The following is a 20194-nucleotide window of genomic DNA, read 5'->3' as shown; positions in this document are numbered from 1 at the left end:
TTCAGCGATGAAGTTCTGCCCCTACAAAGTCCGACTCCTAGCTAAAATCCCCTTGTAAGTAAGTCATGCTTACCCTATTTTAATATAGCTTATATTTAAAATTAATATTGTTATTATGAACTTATAATAAATATTTGAGCTATTATTATGACTTTTATAAGTGTCGTTATAATATCTTTTTAACTACTCGCGGTACGGGGAATCTGGTTTAAAGGGCCGCATAGGGTTGTTGGATTTGAGAAGTGCTATACGCCAAAATGGTCATGCCCTCCGATGTTTTATGTCCGGCCCATGTCTGTACATAGTGGTTGGAAAGTATTGTTTAAACATTTATATAATAATAATAAGACTAATAATTAGTCACGATAAATATTAGACTAAAATATAGTTGTAATAATACTAGGTTTCGTCGAAGGAAATTATTTTAAAGTAAACGAAGCGATGTCCGAGTACCGAGTCACCACCTTCTCAGGTAAGTGCATAGTTATTTTCATCTTACACATAGATATGAAGTATTTTATAAAAATTACGTGCTATGTGTGCATATTATCTAAATACTTGCTGTCTATGCTGGATGAACGATTTTATACATATTTTAAATGATTTAAATTGTATACATATTTTATATCTACGATAATGTTGAGGTAAAACACGAGTAGATGTAATAGATGGAATATGAGTTTGATGATGAGTTAAGAGGTGTTATAGACCAAGAGGTGAGGGTGAGAGGTGGACGATGTGAGAAGACTTTTCCCAAACGATGGCCCCATCATTCAGCAGAGTATGGATGAAAACCACAGACTATTCTAGACAGTCCAGTGGAACACTAGCATGCTTGCAACCTGTAGGTGTTGTGAACGATGTGTTCACCCGGTGTACTCTAAACCTTGGCGACCATGCAGACTTGGTGCCTAAACCTTGGCGATCATGCATATTTGATGCCTAAACCCTGGCGACTATGTAGACTTAGTGCCCATTGTGTAAACCTTGGCGATCATGCAGACTTGATGCCTAACCCCTAGCGACTATGCAGACTTAGTGCCTGTTGTGTAAACCGTGGCAACGATGAACTTCGTGCCGATTCCTTAGGAATAAATGAACGAGGAATATATGATTCTTAGGGTAGATCCTTAAGAATAAAGAAGATAATGGGGATGGGTAATTAGGTTGATTACTTAACTGTTTAAACATAATAATTATATTATTGTGGGTTGAAAACCCTATGTACTCACCAGGTTTCCAAACCTGACCAACTTAGTTTATTTATATCACAGGTGTTGTTATAAAGTCATATTACACTGAGAGATGAAGGAGATATAAATCACTAGTGATAATGAATGTAAGTTCTGTTTATGCTTATGTTTATGTATTGACGATGACATCACAAATGTTTTAAAATGAATAAAAATACTTTTCTTCGGAAATGCTTTGATAACGTATTTATCATGTGTTACTGGGAAAAAATTCCGCAACATTTTTATTAAAAGAGGTACTCTGATTTTCATAAAGCATAAACAAAGTTGGTCTTTTCTGTCCGTGAAAATGGGGATGTCACAATGATGTTTTTGCTTGTTTACTATTATGCATTGTTATGATACTGTACATGACGTCATCCACTCCAGAACGTTTCCGCCGTTCCGGTTTTGGGGTGTGACAAAAGTCAACCTTCGGGTCCAAGTCAACATTTTGATTGACTCAACCCGCCGAGTTGGTCCATCAACTCGTCGAGTTCCCAGGTCCATAAAACTATCGAGCCTCGGTCCTACTCATCGAGTTCTTCCACGAACTCGTTGAGTTCCCCTTCATACAAGTCGGGCATTTCACTCACAATTCGCTGAGTTCATCTTTGAACTCGTCGAGTTCCTCTTCATATAAGTTGAGACATTTTCCTCTTAACTCATCTAGTTCATCATTAGACTCATCGAGTTCTTGGATCTTCAAATCCATAAACACATCCAACTCGCTGAGTCATCTTCTAGACTCAACGACTTTGCTCAATAACAACAAAGGTTGGGGGACCATGACCCAAATCGCCGATTCGTATGAACGACTCGTAAATTCCCCTAAATTCATAATATGTCCAGTCGTTTCTAGTCAGGTTCAAGGCTTCCAAACCATAGATCTGGCCTCCTAGGGTCTATGTAACACGTAAAGTTACAAACTTTACGTTCATGCATGGGTTATTTAGCTCAAAAAGACTCTAAAAGTGGTTCATATGATGCATGGGACTCCCATGGCCATAAACTTGTCATCTTTATGCCATGGAGTCCCTCAAAGACTTTGGATCTGAAGTTATTACCCCAAAACAAGCTTGCATCCATGAATGGTTCCATAATATGCTCCAAATGGCCCTAAACTACCCCATGAAGAGATCTAGTAAACAAATAGGCAAGGTACATACTTTATACCTCAAATGAGATGGAAATGAAGCACAAACTTTGGATCTACATTTTTCTTCTAGAACCCCCAAGCTTCTTCTTCCTCTTCAAGCTTAAAAATCACCAAGAACACACAACAATAGCACAAGAACACTCAAAATGGGTTAGGGTTTCATGACTAAGGTTTGGAGGTGATGAAGGCTATAGTTGAGGCTAGTTAAACTATTTAAATAGGGTGCAAACCCTGAAAATTAGGGTTTCACTCTGGCTGCCCTACTCGTCGAGTTGAGGCTCTCAACTCGTCGAGTAAACTTCAAGTCCCGCGTTCAATAATTCCATTCCTACTCGACGAGTTTGGGGCCTCCAACTCATCGAGTCCCTTTGCAAAAAGTGGCCTTCTTAAATCAATTTGACAAATAATTAGACTAAAATGAACAAAACGATAACAAACGGGTTAAAAATGATATTCATATCCTTATTGGGCCTGGAAATAATATACATATTTAGTGGACTTTAGTGTTCTTTTACATGCTTAGTGTGCCTTAGTGTCTTTTTGCAAGTTTAGTGGGCCATAGTGTCCTTTTACATGTTTAGTGGGCCATAGTGTCCTTTTACATGTTTAGTAAACCTTATTTGTCCTTTAACATGTATATTGGGCCCGGGATATACATTCATATTCCTTTTGAGCCTGGAAATAATAGACACGTATAGTGGACCTTAGTTGTCCACATATATGTTTATTGGGCCTGGAATATACCTTATATGTTCTTCTTTCTTTTTCCGTGTAAATTTCAACTAAGGATCTAGTGAGACCTGTCGGTTGACACCATTGAGTGTATGGCCGTAGCCTGTAGTTATAATCAAAGTCTCCTGGAGGGAGAGCGAGAGTTTGTGTATAGATCTATACGAGTGTGACTCCCCTACACCTGAGTTGTTCGCTACAGTTAGAAGGCCAGTCTAGGATGACAAACCTTATAATCAAAATCGGCGTTTGGAAAATGCCAAGACAGACGAATTAGTCACTATCATGTATGGTTATAACGGCTCACTTAGAGGAGTTAACGTTGTAAAATTTAAAGGGAAATCGTTCTCTTTTCTTTTTGGATAAAACAGTAACCTATACGCACTGGTACTTAACTTCGGTGGTTGAGATTCCAACATTCTCTTACGGAGACAACATCAGGTTGTTTAAAATCATTATCTTTCTATTTTCTCAAACATTAACAGACATGCATTAATACCAAAACGGTCACAAACATTTCAAACCATTTATTTTTAGAAAATATTGGATTTCCTGGTAACGTTCGCTTTACTTGTACAAAAAAAATATAACAAAGGACATACATGCATATATTCATAGTTTTAGAACGAGACTTACAAACTATTTTTTATAGAAAATATCGGATTTTCTGAAAACCCTAAGAGAACTACTCTAAACAAGAACAAAACCATTTCTATACAAAAATGCTTATGAACTCACCAACTTTTAGTTGATGCTTTTAAAAACGACTTGTATTCTCAGGAATTCTAGTAGCAGGTAATAAGCTCAACTATAAGATCAAGTGGTGCGACTTTAAGAAGTTTTACTTTTCGTATTTTTGTGTAATTGATGAACAAGTTCAATATGTAAACTATGTAAGTGTGTATCTCCAGTGTATGATGTTTGGTTGATCTGTTTCATTCATATTCAATTGTTATGATACTGTACATGAATTCATTTGCTCTGGATGTTTCCGCCGCCCGGTTCGGAGGTGTGACAAGGATCCCATGGCACTTAGGTGTAAGACCATGTGAGGGAGCCCATGACATCCTGGAGTAAGACCTTGGGAGGGGCCAATACATGCTTATATGTTTATATGCATTGTTTATGTGATATGTGGTATACTAGCTGTTTATGTGATGTGTGATATGCTAGTTGTCTTTGTGACTTACATGAAAGACCATGGGGGTGCAACGCCCGCAGATTCGAGCTAGTCAATTAAGAGACAATAATCGTCAAAAATGATTTTTTGATGGAAGATTATTTTGATTGAATAATCTTTACCAAGTGATAGTATATGTCACAAGGGTTTCGTACTTATAAAGAACGCTGCAATCTGAATTATAATGAAGAAGTTATGACTCGTCGAAGTTTTACGGCAAAACCCGCACGACATCGTGTAACATAAAAAGTGAATTTTTGATAAACTACTTTTTAGCCTTAGAGATCTGAATGAAAGTTGTAGTATACGTTAAACCGAGAGCGTGTATAAAAAGAACGCCCAAATCTGACATCTTATGAGGAAGTTATGATTTTTCTAAGATTTCGCATAATAGTACACATCCCGAAATTCGAATTTTAGATTGATCCATTTTTGGCCAATGCAACCTAAATGAGAATTTAATATCTCATTAATAGGAGCTCAACGATAAAAAGACAGACGAAAACGAAGTTCGTATCTTGAAGTTATGAATTTTACACGGTCATTTAACAGTGTAATATTCTCATACTGTTAAATTTAAAATAGGTCGAGAATTAGTCGATGGAGTCAAAAGGAAAGTTGTAGATCTTGTCATTACCTATGCGTGGATATATAGTACGTCAATGACAAAGTTCATATGTGAAAGTTATGAATTTTTAAAGATTGGCTATTTTACCTGCATCTTGTGCCATGTCTCAGCACCAGGCTTTGCCTTTGTGCCTATGCAAGGCTAATGAAGTGAGCACCCTTTCTTACGACGTGAGAGGTTCCAAACATCCTATAAATAGAGGCATAAATCACCACCAAAACCATTCTTTTTCTCCTATTACCCCCGAAACCCCTCTTTCTTTCCCTAGCAACTTCTAAGTCTTAGAGGTGAGTCCCAGAGCGCCGGAAGGCTCTGAGAAGAAGAGCTTTCGGCTCAAAAGTTCCACCCCCGCAGAGCCCGGCTCCTAACCAAACCCCTTAGTAAGTGAGTTATTCTTACCCTACTTTAAGTATAACTTATGTTTAAGTCCATTATCGTTATTTTGAACCTATAAACAAGATTTATCAGTGATTCCAAGTCATTATACTGATTGATCTACTTACGGGGATGATGTCTAGGCTGTGATTTAGTGAGGTGTTTAAAGTGGGATTTCCAAACAGTATACTTCGTATACCAAACGGACCCTACCTCCGATATGATCCTACCTAGTTGTTCTTTACTTGATAGATCATGAAGTAGACTTTGAGTTAATGATGAATCTAGATTAATAATTAGTCGCAATAAAGATTAGACTAAAATCTAGTGGTAATAATACTAGGTTTCGTCGAAGGAAATCATATTATTAAGAAGCGAAGCGCTGCTCGAATTTCGAGACGTCACTTTCACAAGTGAGTGCATAGTTACTTTCATCTTACACATAGATATAAAGTATTTTATATAAATTACGTGTTGTGTGCATATAAACTGTATAATTGCTATCTATGTTGGATGAACAATTTTATACATGTTTTAAATAATTTAAACTGTATATGTATTTTATATCTATGAATATGTTGGGTAAAACATTGGTAGATGAATGATGAGAGATGAAAGATGATATGAGTGAATATTGGCAGCTATAGACTTAGTGCCTAATAAATAACATCGGCAACTATGGACTTAGTGCCTTTTGGATAAACGTTGGTAGCTATGGACTCATTACCTGTTAGATAAACCTTGGTAGCTATGGACTTAGTACCTATTAGATAAACACTGGTAACTATGGATTTAGTACCCGATGAATGAACTTTAGTAGCTATGGAATCAGTGCTTTACGAACGAGCATTGACAGCTATTGACTTAGTGCCTATCATATAAACCCTGGAAGCAATGGACTTCGGAATAAACAAATGTAGGATAGATGATTCTTAGGGTAGACCCTTAAGAGTAAAGAAGATAATGAGGATGAGTAATTGGGTTGATTGTTTGATATTTAAACATAATAATTATATTATTGTGGGTTGAAAACCCTATGTGCTCACCAGGTTTTCCAACCTGACCCACTCAAGTTTATTTGTATCACAAGTGTCGATATGAAGCTATTTTACACCGAGAGATTAAGAAGATGTAGATCACTAACGTAAATGAATGTAAGGTCTGTTTATGCTTATGTTTCTGTGTTGACGATGATATCTCAAATGTTTTAAAATGAAATAAAATACATTTATTTGAAAATGCTTTGATAAAGTATTTATCATGTTTTCTGGGAATAAATTCCGCAACATTTTTAATAAAAGGAGTACTCTGATTTTTATAAAGCATAAACAAAATCGGTCATTTATAGCTGTGGAAATGGAGATGTCACAGGGGGAGCCCATGGCACTTGGATGTCAAACCATGTGGGGGAGCCTATGGCTTTACAAGTAAACACCATGGGGGTGCCCATGACACTTAGGTATAAGACCATGTGGAGGATCCCATGACATCCTGGAATAAGATCCTGGGAGGAGTCCCCGGCATCCTTATATTCTTATGTGATTGATATTCCTTTTATGATTGATATGGCCTATGTAATTGATATGGTTTATGCGATTATGTGGATTATGTGGGGTATGCTCTTTGGAACTCACTAAGCTTCGTGCTTACAATTTTGTTTATGGTTTTAGGTATCATTGGTTTTGAAAGGAAGGGTTAGGCTTGATCGCAGTGCAAACCCGTGTTTTCTGCAATATGTGATTTTGGGACGAACTTTGATAAATATTTTAATTAACAATGTTTTTGGAATGTTTGGATTTAAAAGATATCTGTGTTTTGACTATAATAAAAATAAAATTTTCTCTTGATTTTTAGGTCGTTACACTATGTTTCGATTATGTGTTTTATTTATGTTTTTAATTTTTTTTTGTGTGTGTATATATATATAAAGAGAAATCTACTATAAAGTCCCTATATTTTGACCTCATATACATTTAAGTCTTTCTATTATTATTTTTTCTTATTATGTCCCAAATACCGAGAATTTTATTCACTTTGACCATTTTTATCCAGTCAACAGTTCATCTATTTTTAAAATTTATACTTTTGGCCTAGATTTTAAAAATGATTATAGATTTGGTCCAAAATTTAAACTTTTAACCCATACTTCAAAATTTTCTTACAAATTTGGCTTTTAAGTTGAAAAAAAAATTATACAAAAAATAAAAAATACTCACATAAAGAACCTTCTTTTTTCCATATAAAAACTTTTTTTAAACATTTTTTTAAAAGCATTTTTTGTTAAAAAATGGTTTTTATATGTGGAAAATATGTTAAAATATAAAAAAAAAAAAAAAAAAAACATAAGAAAGAACAATGGTCACATATTGTTTTATTAACAAACTTATATTTGTTATTATTTTCGCCAAAACTTATAAAATTTATAACCTCATCATACGAACTTCATTTTCAACTTTCTTTATATCTACGTATTCGTCTTGACGACTACTACAATTTTCATGCCGATCGCTTTAGTAAAAAACAATATATATTCACTTGCATTTTTATAAACAAAGGTTTATATTGATCAACTTTGAAGTGGTTATTATTACTAGATTTTGCTTAAAAACTAAAAAACATATTTTTGAATAAAAAAGCAAGACATTACTAAAATAAAAAAAACATATTTTCACAAAAAAAAAAAACCAAAATATTAAAAAAAAAAATTTGCCATCTTATTGATTTTCAAATTATATAGATGCACAAACAAAAAAATGATTTTTATGTAAAAAAATATTTGTTTTTTATTAAATTTTTTTATGTGAAAATATATTTTTTGTATAGAAAACATATTTTCACATAAAAAACATTATCTACAAAAAAACCTTTTGACCAAATTTATACAAAAAAAAAAACATAGTTTTCACATATATTTTTTTTTAAACAAAATTGTGTTGTAAAAAAAGTTTTTATATAGAAAAAAAGGGTTATATGTGAAAATGTGTTTTTTTGTATAATTTTATAAAGCAAAAATAATATATTTGAAAAAATAGTTTGAAAAAAACTATGTAAAAAAACTAAATTTAGGATGAATTTGTAACAAAATTTTAAAATCCGAGCCAAATATGTAAATGTTGGACCAAGTTTATGATAAAATTTAAAATCCAAGCCAAGTGTAAATTTTAAAAATGAGATACTTGATAGCCGGAAAAAAAAATGATGGAAATGAATACAATTCATGGTATTTGAGATTTAATAGAAAAAAGATAATAATTTAAGAATTTAGTTGAATATGAGTTCAAAATGTTTGGATTTTTTAGTAGATTTCCTTACATATAATTAATGAATGATTTTCCTTTTATTAATTTGTATCATTATATTTTATTAAATTATATTTTATTTCAATTAAAAAGAAAAACTAAAAATATGTTATGATACCCACCACTTTTGTGGGTGAAAGGAAAATAACATGACCCCGATGTAAGATGACAATGTATGGTAAAATGTGTTATGACATTTAATAGAAAACATAAAACCCCAAATCAATCTAACCAAAAGAAGCAAATACCATGGTTGTGCCTGTATATATTGATGTTCATTTGTTATCACGAATTTTTTTATGCCTCCTTGAATTAGCAAATGTTTAAATAATTATGCTACCGTAGAAAATACAAATATATTAGTAAAAGTGTTATTAAAAATAAAAATAAAAAAATTAACATAAAACATAAAAAGATTGCATATTATGGTGAGTTGGTGGGTTTGGGAGAAGAATTGTTATGAATTGGGCGTCGTCTTCTTACGTGAGAATAATCCATGGTAGTGAAACCGGTCGGGTCAAATCCATTTGCTCCATTTTCTGTAGTTTCTTCTTTCCTCTTTTGTGATCCATCTATATGCAAAAGAATATACATATGTGATGATAGGATTTTAAATTAGGTCACAAAATGATTATTTAATTTTATTTATTTTAAAAATAAAAATATATGAATTTAATAATATTTAATCACTATAACTTAATAAGCTTAACTAATGAAATGATAAAGGGATAGCGGTTATATGCATCTTATATTCTTTTTTTGAATGCGACCCACAATTTCAAAACCACTCCTTAAACTACTCTGGAACTCTATTTATAACCCTTAACCTAATAGAGAGAAGACATCTATCATGCCTCTAGGCCAAAATTTTGTTAGTTTATATTCCCTTTTTATAAGATTTGTATTAGTTAACTGTATATTTGTATTTTATTCAATCTATAGGTAAACTTGTTTTTAACAAGTTTACAAGATTACAACAATTGTTCATTGATACTTTAACTTTAATTTGAAATATGCATAAACTAAAAGGTTGAGATAAAAAAAAAAAAAATTGCCACATTTGGAAATGACCTTCTAATATATAAAATAGTTATTTTCATCAATTTCCAAATAGAATCACTTGAAATCACTATTGTTGTGAAATTTGTTTTTTTTTTCCATAAGAAAATATATTATACAACTAAAAAAATCATAATTTTTTTTCTCATATAATGCGAAATGTCTTTAATGTATATGAAATTGTTCTTATTAATGCGAAAAATCATTTTTTTAATTTATGTTTGGCACTTTTATTGGGGGATTTTCAATTATCATTTTCGTAGCTAGGAGGTACGTATTACGTGAAAATGTAACGTCTCGTTGGAAGAGATTTTTCAAAAGAAAAACGTACAAAATAACTATGAATGTAGTCTTTAAAAGATTGAGCTTTGCTATACAAAAGGTGTAGTGGCGCAGCTTGTTGCCCGTTTGCCATCTCACTTGTTTTACGATGATAATTAAATTTATTTAATGGAAATCAAACTAGGACTATGTTTACTTAAAAAAAAAAAAGTGAAAAAAAAAATATATGATAAGCGTGAGTAGAATCCTTGCTATTTTTTGAAAATTCACATTTTAAGCTATTTTTTTAACAGCTGAAAGATTTATAAAGAAACACTAACAAAGCACTAATAGCTAACATAGGATTTCGAGGATACCCTACCTAATTCATCGGTTAGGATAAGGGTGTGCTAGTATATATTCTCTTTAAAGCTATAGTTGTCATTTTTCTGTAAAAGGGTTTTTGATGAAAGAAAATGCAATTATCGTAGCAGATAATACATGAACATTAAGCTACTTAATTAAATGCATAAATAACTAATTTATGTTTTATTATAAAACAAATCTTAATTACGAAGCGTTTGGTTTCTAATTTCTTTTTTGCAAGAATATATAGGAAATAAAATGGATTTGAACAATACATATTAGATAATTTTTATATATTTATTTAACTTACAATTATATTTGTTTATTGTAAAGACTGGTTTATAACCCGTGGAAGCCACGGTTACAAAAGTAATTGAACTTTTATAATAAAAACTCAAAATTATTAATAAATTATTTTAAATAAATTATTAATTAAGAGATTTTTTTAGTTAAATTATAATCATTGATTTAAATAAATATGTGAAATTATATCATTTTATAATTTATATTAATTTTATTTTAATTTTTATTCTAAGGTTGATAATTTAATGTAATTAGAGTGATAAATTTGAATTTTCAAATTTGAAATGAAGAATCAATAGGTTGATAAATGACATGCATTAATTAGATGACATAATAAGGTGACACATGACAAAAAGAGAATAACATATGCATTAATTAAGAAACCTAATAGAATGATATATATACAAATGAAAATAAAACTATTTTTTTATTAGAATAAGGATATGTAACTGAATTTTTTAGCTTTATTTATATTCAAATATGCATGTGTGATGCGGCATGTGTACATTTTTAATTAAAGTTGAAATTTGATGAACAAATTACCTAATGGAGCTTCCTTTTGGTCATTGTCAAACAGCAAATCTTGATCTCCATTCCCTTCAACCTGATCGAAACACAACCATAATTTGAAAACTTAAACCCCAAATCGATTTCATTTGAATCTTGGTTTGTCTAAATCAAAGGGCCAAATTGCATATAAATTAAGTTACCATTTCTTGGATCGTCAACTTTCTTGAAATCACAGGAGAAAGAACATGTTGGTCATAACCTGCAAAAAATATATATAACCACATCGATCATCATCACCATGCATGAAACATGAGAGTTGGGAGTGGGGATGATGGTAGGGGGTAGTGGGTGTATGGGGGTGGGGTCAACATATTACATATATGATATACCTAACTCATGGAAAGGTTGCATCTGATGATTATGGACAAAAGCAGCATCAACTGTCATCAAAACTGAAACCCTAATCCACAACATCATTGTCATCATGGCAATCGTCATGTGCAAGCTTAGCAGATCATGCGTAGTACCATGTAGAGGTTCTTGTTGTGTGGATTATAGTGGCAAACAAGTGACGTACACAAGATTCTCAATAAGCGTGTGTAATATTTGTGTGTATTTCGGAGAGAGGACACACAAATTAAGCACAAAGTGGTGACCTTAAAAAAGAAAAGCACTAGTGTATATAAGAGGTGTAAACTGTTGGGTTCTTATAATACACGCATTGGATAAGAGCTCAAAATGAAAAAATAAAAAAATTACATGGGTTGAGAACTTGAGATCGTTACTCTATTTGTATTCCATATCGATACGACATAAGTCTTTTTTTTTTTTTCTTTGTAAAGACTCTTTTGGAAAGTGAATATAACACTTTATAAACTATAATTAAATAAATTATATGTTGAGTTTAATGACAAAATTTTTATTGTTACGGTAAAAGAGTGTTTGAGATTTTTTTTTTAAGTTAAAAATGACTTTTATCCTAAATGATTTTTGACTTATGAAGATAAGATAATTTAATTTTCCTTTTTAAAAATATATGGATTACTTTTTTTAGATGCAAAAATCAATAAGTTAATAAGTTAAAAAGTGTTTTGTTTAATTTTAGCTTTTATCTACTTTGTAAACCTAATAAGCGATAAGCTCTTTCAAAAACTTAGAAATTGTGCTTACTGAAATCTTCTTTTCAAATGTTGTTTTCAAAAAAATTGGTTTTGTCATCCAGAAAGGACTAGCGGTGCAACTTTTTGCCCGATTGCTTTCAATCGATATGTATTGAACTGACAATTAGTTAATTTAAAATATATATATATATATATATATATATATATATATATATATATATATATATATTAAACAATTTTTTTAATGTTTTTTCTATATCTAAATATTTTGTTTATCTTATTGACTTTTCAAGAAGTCAATAAATTAAAAAATTATTTTTAAATGAACAAGTCAACCACCCTTTAAGAATCTGCTTTTTTCAACGTATCATATTAAAAGGTTAACATTAGAAACACATTTTAATGTGACTTTCATCAATTTCACTCGTTTTCTTTGTAACATATTTCTCTACCCATTTGGTACTTGTATACAAAACGTTTTGCAGAAACTTTGTGAATTAATTGGGTTGAAGATTAGAGAAATAAAAAATGTTAGGAGGCTTTAACTATAAGTACACCATTTTGGTTAGTGTGAGACCATATATGTTGGGGACCAATAGAGTTCTTATCAAATTTAAACAAACATCTCTATCACAACACCAAATTGCTGAAATATTGTTAGAAGTGTTATAAAAGCTCATCTCATCCTTTACATAACTAATTCCCCAAACATTAACCTAGTTAATATGGAGGAAACTTAAAGTTTAGTATTAATGATGTGGCAAAGGTTTTGGGGCCCCTCTCCTATGTGATTTTCTCTAATCACCTAACAATCTAATAGAATCTTATTGGGATTCTAAATTTCTAATCGTTTTTAGGGTCTCGTTTAATGTTATGATCAAATATCAGAACAAAATCGGCAACACTTTTGTCAGAGATTATAGCATGGTCCCCTATATCGATGAATTTGTAAAATAGTTCAAGTTTTGGGTTCTTTGCACAAATGGCATACATGTGTATATATGCAATGAAAATCTTTTGTAGAATATGAACAAAAATGTGTTAATCACTATTCACTAGGCATCTTTCACATCCATCCACCATATACAAGCTTTGTCTGGTCTATTTTAGAGATGAAGACAGAAAGGTAGTTGTGATGTACCTCTTGCCTCTTCTTCTATTTTCGTCTTTTAGATATAATTAATCATATTTCAATAAATCAGGCAACATTTATATATATTTAACCAAAAGTTTTGTAAATTCTTTTTAATAATCATTCATAAGTCATTTATGGAAAGAAGCACCTAATGTTTTTTTTTTTTTGAACAGCTTAAAGATTATAAATACCAAAACTACCAAAAAAAACTAGGAAAATTATACAAAATTCATTGGGTTTTGGAGCCAAGAAACCGAAGTAATATTTTTCTTACAATATCTATTTGAAAACCAAAAAAACGATAAATCAATGACCGAATGAAAAATATGATATTTTCTCCGCATATTTTCCATAAACACGACCTCGTTTCTATATTTTCAAACCACCCAACAAGTGATTCTAATTAGGGCATCCTGATATTCTTCTTTATTTGCGAAACTTGTAACGCTTACACCCATGTAATTAATTCACAATTCCCAAGGATCAAGGAAGATCCATATCTAACCATTGAGATATTGCATTCCATGTCTTCATAGTCACTAGACACTCATCGAAAACATGATACACTATTTCCATTTGCATGTTTACATATCGGGCACATAGTTATAGGAAGTAAAGTGATTTGTACACAATAATTTTTATCCGCACACAACATTTTATGCTTGATTGAGTTATACAATATAAACTTTAAAAGCATAAATTGTTGTGTAGTGAGATATTTTGTTGTGTAAAAATCACCTCCCTTATAGAAATGATTACATTGCTACAAGACAAATTAATATGATTTTAAAGCCTATCTAACATTAGCAACCAAAAAAATATATTAATTTTCTGGGAAATAAATTTATTCCAAGATGTTTCCTTTCATTTCGTTTCTTTTAACATTAAAGTTACCATCTTCTAATTTCTCAAGTTCAATTATCCAACTCATCTTCGATCTTGACAATACACAAACACATACAATAAAATATTTAGTTGGTCAATTTCCATGCTATCATGAAGGTCCTACGCAGCTCCCATCTCCACTGAGAATACCAATCTATCTTTATTATTTACTAGCCAATATACAGTAGGGAAACGGATCCTTAACTTGATGTTACCAATACACAATTACCCCCCCCCCCCCCCCCCCCCCCCAATTTAAAAAAAAAAAAAAAAAAAAAAAAAAAAAAAAAAAAAAAAAACTACCCCACTAACAACTTTACGATGCAAAGAGGACATCAAAGTAATATTTTTATCATTCATTTGATTTCATGCCCAAAACGTCTTGATCTCGATATTTCACACTGTTTTATGTGGACGATTGAGGGAAAGAAGAATTGCAATTAATGTTTTAAAAGGTTTTTTAGTTGAACCTCTTGATCTAAATCTCGCAGTGGTATGCGTCGACCTTCAAATTGTTTATACTTCGGATAGATCGATCGATCTATTCAAATTTCTTTGTAAATTGATTGTTTTTTTTAATATGCTAAGTGAAATCTAATTATCTTAAGTCCAATCAACTGGTTCAAACGGTTTTGTCACACCGGTTCCATCCAACTTTTGAAAAAACGTCCGATTCAATCCGATTTGACTAGAACTTAGCATAAAACTTGTCGTTGTTGAACTCCTCTCATCCCCCATTTCTAGTTCTAATTGGTTTTTAAAACACTGATTGTAATTTACCTTGCCGAATTAACAGAGTTTGGATCATGAATCAGAGTGTAGATATAATTAACAGAGTCCAATATGGCACTCAATAACAATTATAAAGCATATAAATAAACGGCATGCTATATGAAAGGATAAGTATTTGGGGTCGACCATGTTGTGGTTAGGGTTATATTTGTATTTTGCTTATATAATAGGGTTAAGAGTTAGGGTTTCAAGTGTACTATCATTTTTCAAACTCATAAATAAAAATACTTCTTTTTGCGATGTATGTCACATTGAATGAACCATGTCAAATATTTTGTTTTCGTGTGTGTGATTTCTTTTCTTCAACAATGAAATCAATGTTGCGTTGTTGACATGCATTTGTAGTTCACGCTTTATACCTAATCTAGCATGTCGTAAAAAATAATAACCTACGAATTATATTAATACACAAATTCACAAAATAAACTTACGCTATATTTGGCGTAATAACTGAAAAGCTAGCTGTTCGTTGAAAAGTTTGCTGATAGCTGAAAAGCTAGCTGTTAAATAAAAAGTTAGTTGATAGCTGAAAATCTAGCTGATAAAAAATGACGTTTGGTAAAACTAGCTGAAAATATGAAATAACATAAAATGACATTTAAAAAATGTCTTTTATAATTAATTAATGGTATATTTAGAAATTTTTTTAAAAACTCGTAAAAAACTAATCTAAGTAGTTTTTAAAAAAACTAACGTATAAGCTATTTTTTGGTTTGTCAAACGTAACTTAAAAAATATCGAAAAATAAACTAGCTTTTTAGCTAGGGTACATCAAAGATAACCTTATAACTTTCAAAGTGGGTTGAGATGTTTCGGATTTGTTCATCAAATTGACAAATTCCAAATTTGTTAAATCATGTTCAAAACTCTAATTTGGTGCAACTTCTTTTGGAAAAACATGGTTAGGAACCACTAATCTAATGAATTCAAAGCGTGATACTAGAGAGATTACCGTTTTACTATTGTTTGTAGACTTTCAAAGTCGAAAATGCAAGAATGGATCCGGTTTAAAGAGCTCAGAAAATGTTTTAAGAAACATCTGAAAGCTCCAATATTAGCCCTTAAATTTTAAGATATAATCAATAATAGTAGTCATTTTGATGAATATCCATTTTGTATCATAACAAAGAGTTGATGTCTACTCAACTAATCGGGTCGGATCCGGTCTTCTCTTTCCAACGCTTCAAGAATCAACCAATTTGAATATACTTCTACTCTAATAAAAAAAGTAAAAAAACAACACACTAAATGAAGTAAAAACAACACACAACACACATACCATTTTTCAACCTCAACCACTAACTCCACATCAAACCCTCCCTAAAAAAAACACTTCCCGTTTTAACATTTATCTGTAAATTCTTTTTGATTTGTATGTATATATAAAAACTCACCTCCTATAAATTAAAAAAGGACACATTAAAATTAATTCAAAATCTACAACACAAAAGCCCATTCCTCCATCCACGATGCTTCTGTAATCTTCTCCGGTCAGCTTTCGCCATCCTGACTGGGCTGCTGTTCCACTCTGTCTGCAGTCTGTATGCACACACAAAATATTTCCGGTCAGGTCCGGTCAGGTGAAATAAATTAAAATAAAAAAAATATATTATGATTATTACATGGGAAAGGCAAAGGATCTGGTGCTGGTTGTGCTGCTGTCTGACCGGAGAGAGATGCTGCCCGAAAATGCAATCTGCCCGGAATAATTTATGCGCCCTGAAACGGGACCCGCAACAGAGAAACTTGACTCTCCTTCACCACGTTCATGAACATCATGGAGACCACTGGAAATTACGGTTTTGCCATTGGTTAGATTCAAAGTGTTGTTTCCTTCTATACTTGTGCTTACTTCTTCTTCACCTTCATTTCCTTCTACACAACTCTGCAATTACAAAACTCATATCAGAATCAGATTTGTGTTTGGATGGGTTTACAAGGGCAAATTGGTCATTTAATGAAAACACTAACCTGAGATGGGTGTTGATCTTTATCATCAACACCATTGATGGATTCAAGAAGGGATTTAAGTGATGGAAGTGGTCGATCTTCATCTTTATCTTTATCTTTATCTTTATCTTTATCTTTATCATCCAATAAAACAGAATTCAAATCCATCTGTTGTTCTTGAGGGACATAATTGTCAATGCCTTTTGGAACAGTATCAGATTCTGCACATTTTAACTCTTCAGGGGCAGATTCGGAAATTACATGATTATCATCTTTAGAGATATTCTTTATCTCATTCGGATCTATGGACTCAATATCTTCTTCTTCTTTGGTCCCACAATCTTTTGCATCATCATCATCATCCTCACAATCTTTATCATGATTTGATTCCTCCATGTAATAATCTTCCATGGGTGAAAATATCAGACTTTGATTGATGATGTCATCATGAGGGATTCCATCATCAACACAAATGTCCTTCACATGAAAACCACCATCATTGTAACATACCAACAATTCAGGAAGTTCACATTCCAAATCCAATTCCAATTCCATCACATTTTTATCAGTGTAAACTTCTTGATGATTGTTGTTGTTGACTTTGTCATTCTCTTCATCTGATAAAAATGGATTTGTGTACCTTTTTGGGCTCTCTTTCATGGTGTTCTTCTCCTTCACTTCATCTGTGTCAAAATTACTGTTGTTGGATTCAAATCAAGTAGAACAGGGTAGATAGATTTATGACATAAAAATTATGTAAATAAACCTTACCAGATTTCATTATTAACATTAGTTGGAAAAGTTTGAAGAATTCGCAAGAGCTGTGATGCAAACATTAAAGAGACACCACCTACAAAAAAGAAAAGAGAATCCAATTTATAATGATTGACAGAAGATAACACGTTTTAAAGTCAAACTGAAAACCCTACAAAAAAAGTCAAAAGTATGAAAACCCCATTTCAAAGGAAGTATATGAGGCCAAAAATTCAAACGTTGTAGGGAAAAAGTGACCACAAAATATTTTGTCTATATATAAATTATAAAATAGTAGATGTGGAACCACATCTAGTTGCTCTTATATTCCCAAAAAGAAAGCTTATCTGGTATATGAAATTAAAAAAGTAAACCATGATAAGAGAAATATTGAGCAACTTAACAAGAAGTCAAAATGAAAATGGAATCAAAGTTGTCAGGAACTTGTAACCAAAAACAAAACTTAAATGGATTCAAAAAGAATAAGCAAATGAGAGGTATACAATATGACAATGAGACAAGGGAAAAGACAATACATAAAAGTTAAAAAAGTTATATTAAAGAAAACCCACTAAAACACTTCTCAAGAGTAATTCCACTACGTAGAACAGCTAAAAAAGACTTTTTTATAATCCTCAGGTATGTACTCTTACAATCTTCTTTTTGTCAGTTACCCTGATGGATCAAAAGACCCAATTTTTTATAGGGTTTTTCAGCCAAAAACAAACAGTACTTTATATAGTTTACAATTTCATAACCAGATTTCATAAACCCTAGGGCGAAAGAATTAAGAATTCTGAGCAGAATCAGATCCTAACAGATTTGCACTTTGTAATTGCATATCGACGATGAAAAGTATAAAGGTGTATATATAAAATATAAAAATATATACAATTAACCACAGTACCTGTACACCGAATCAACGAAATTAAACTCTCATCCGTCTCCTTCGCTTAGACAATCGACACTGCAAAACAAAAAATCTCAAACAGATTTAGATTTTTTTTTTTTTTTTTTCTAATAGATGTGATAATCATATACAGAAACAAAACTAGAATTACACGCTAAACTAAACAAATCAGATAAAGAAAAATTGAATTGAAAATTCGGTAACAGATCCGATATTAGCGGCAAAGATAGATACAGAGAAGCGAAAAGCGAGCAGATAAATAAAATTCATGGCGTTCGATTTGTGTATGTTGCGAGATAGTTGAAAGGAGGGGGAAAACATGAACTCGAGCCACTTACAGAAAATGTCAACTCTCGAAAACCTAATTACTCCCAATCTATTCCTTACAGTGCATTTAATATGTAATACGATTAGACAGATATGGAATCAAAAGAGCACCTCCACTAAAAAAAGTAGCATTAATTACACAGACAAAATGAAAGCTCCAAAAAAAAAACACAGTAGCTTTTCCTTCAGAAACACATTATGTATTTACAATTAGAGATCCTCGATGAACAGATTTCAAAGTCGCTCACCTGAAAACTTTTGAAATTGGTTTAGGCCTTCTTCGCCGGAGATCTCGGTAACATTTTGAAATAACTCAGAGTTCCGTTAATGTTATTCGTGGATGATTAGTAGTTAAATGTTCAAAGACCGGTGGCTGGTGGTTTGTGGCCGGAGAAGAGAGAAAAGCTACCGGAAAAGTGAAGAGAGATGGTGAATCTGTCCAAAACAGAGAGGCAGTCAGATGTGAGGAATGTGAACAACTCATCAACCTGTCAAATTGGGTGGGGAATGGGGATCTCTCTCTCTCTCTCTCTCTCTCTCTCTCTCTCTCTCTCTTTTTTTTTTCTTTTTCTTAATATATATTTTCTTAATTGAATATTAAATGGATTTTTGTGTGGGACCAGTTGTTTTATTAGATGTGGGACCCACATTCCACTAGCAATCTCATCAATGGTCATATGGGTCGTGGTTTGGTAATTTGGTTGAGGACCATGGTGTGTTTGCTACTTTTTCTAATACCCTAAAGAAAGAGAAACATATATAAGAGTTATTCAATAATTAAAAGGTTACAATACATAGAGGTGCATAAAAATCGAAACTGTTTTGGATCCGGTTTGGCAGAACCGGATTTGAAATTGTTTTTCTAATAACGAAACTGTTTTCTATTCGTCTTTTTTTTGCATAATGACCCATTCGCCCTTCATATCGGCGGGTACCCAGCGGGTAGCGGTTCCGAAAAAATGAAAACCGGAACCGCCTGCTTAAAGCGGTTCCTATTCTAGAACCGACAGTTCCGAGGCGGTTCCGGTTTCAAAAGCGGGTACCCGATTCCAATGTTCATCCCTACTTTTGTTACTTCTCTTTGCAAACACTGATTTTGATGGTGTTGGAGGTTTGTCAACTAATGAAATGGTTTTGTCAAGATCCAAAACTACAAAAAGAAACCTGGAAATTTGACAACATATCGACTTATGTGAAATATCGAATGGTAAAAGGAAAGT

At 32.1% G+C, this 20194-nt stretch overlaps 2 protein-coding genes across 5 annotated transcripts; both read right to left on the bottom strand.

The window, feature by feature from the left end:
• Nucleotides 1–8834: 8834 nt before the first annotated feature.
• LOC145012640 (uncharacterized) lies at nucleotides 8835–11827 on the bottom strand. The gene is made up of 4 exons (XM_078971433.1): nucleotides 11491–11827; nucleotides 11302–11360; nucleotides 11135–11195; nucleotides 8835–9174 (listed from the first exon to the last, which is right to left on the bottom strand). Exons 1-4 carry the CDS (start codon nucleotides 11597–11599, stop codon nucleotides 9026–9028), a joined length of 378 nt encoding a protein of 125 aa, XP_078827559.1. The 5' UTR covers nucleotides 11600–11827; the 3' UTR covers nucleotides 8835–9025.
• A 4436-nt stretch (nucleotides 11828–16263) lies between these two features.
• On the bottom strand, nucleotides 16264–19508 carry LOC145011622 (18S pre-ribosomal assembly protein gar2-like protein). Of its 4 annotated transcripts, none has more exons than XM_078970359.1 (6): nucleotides 19223–19508; nucleotides 18645–18704; nucleotides 17756–17834; nucleotides 17006–17681; nucleotides 16657–16919; nucleotides 16264–16573 (listed from the first exon to the last, which is right to left on the bottom strand). In XM_078970359.1, the coding sequence occupies exons 3-6, from the start codon at nucleotides 17818–17820 to the stop codon at nucleotides 16465–16467; spliced, it is 1113 nt and encodes a 370-aa protein (XP_078826485.1). In that variant the 5' UTR covers nucleotides 17821–17834; nucleotides 18645–18704; nucleotides 19223–19508; the 3' UTR covers nucleotides 16264–16464. The 4 variants fall into 4 exon arrangements, with proteins under 4 accessions (XP_078826485.1, XP_078826488.1, XP_078826487.1 ...); XM_078970362.1 differs by having other exon boundaries at nucleotides 17006–17667; XM_078970361.1 differs by lacking the exon at nucleotides 19223–19508 and adding an exon at nucleotides 18986–19045.
• Between the last annotated feature and the right edge of the window lie 686 nt (nucleotides 19509–20194).

Source organism: Lactuca saligna, chromosome 8 (genome assembly GCF_052625555.1).
Source record: "Lactuca saligna cultivar CGN05327 chromosome 8, ASM5262555v1, whole genome shotgun sequence".
Lineage (NCBI taxonomy): Eukaryota > Viridiplantae > Streptophyta > Magnoliopsida > Asterales > Asteraceae > Lactuca > Lactuca saligna.
Note: the sequence above shows the minus strand (reverse complement) of the source record. Positions and strands in the feature narration are given on the sequence as shown.

Excerpts from the sequence above, each read along its gene's own strand:
- LOC145012640 (XM_078971433.1), bottom strand. The coding sequence starts at position 11,599 with ATGACGATTGCCATGATGACAATGATGTTGTGGATTAGGGTTTCAGTT. Across the intron at positions 11,361-11,490 it reads GCAACCTTTCCATGAGTTAG|GTTATGACCAACATGTTCTT; the intron begins GTATATCATATA and ends TATTTTTTGCAG. Across the intron at positions 11,196-11,301 it reads AGTTGACGATCCAAGAAATG|GTTGAAGGGAATGGAGATCA; the intron begins GTAACTTAATTT and ends TGTTTCGATCAG.
- LOC145011622 (XM_078970359.1), bottom strand. The coding sequence starts at position 17,820 with ATGTTTGCATCACAGCTCTTGCGAATTCTTCAAACTTTTCCAACTAAT. Across the intron at positions 16,920-17,005 it reads AAGATCAACACCCATCTCAG|AGTTGTGTAGAAGGAAATGA; the intron begins GTTAGTGTTTTC and ends TTGTAATTGCAG. Across the intron at positions 16,574-16,656 it reads AGATCCTTTGCCTTTCCCAT|ACTGCAGACAGAGTGGAACA; the intron begins GTAATAATCATA and ends GTGTGCATACAG.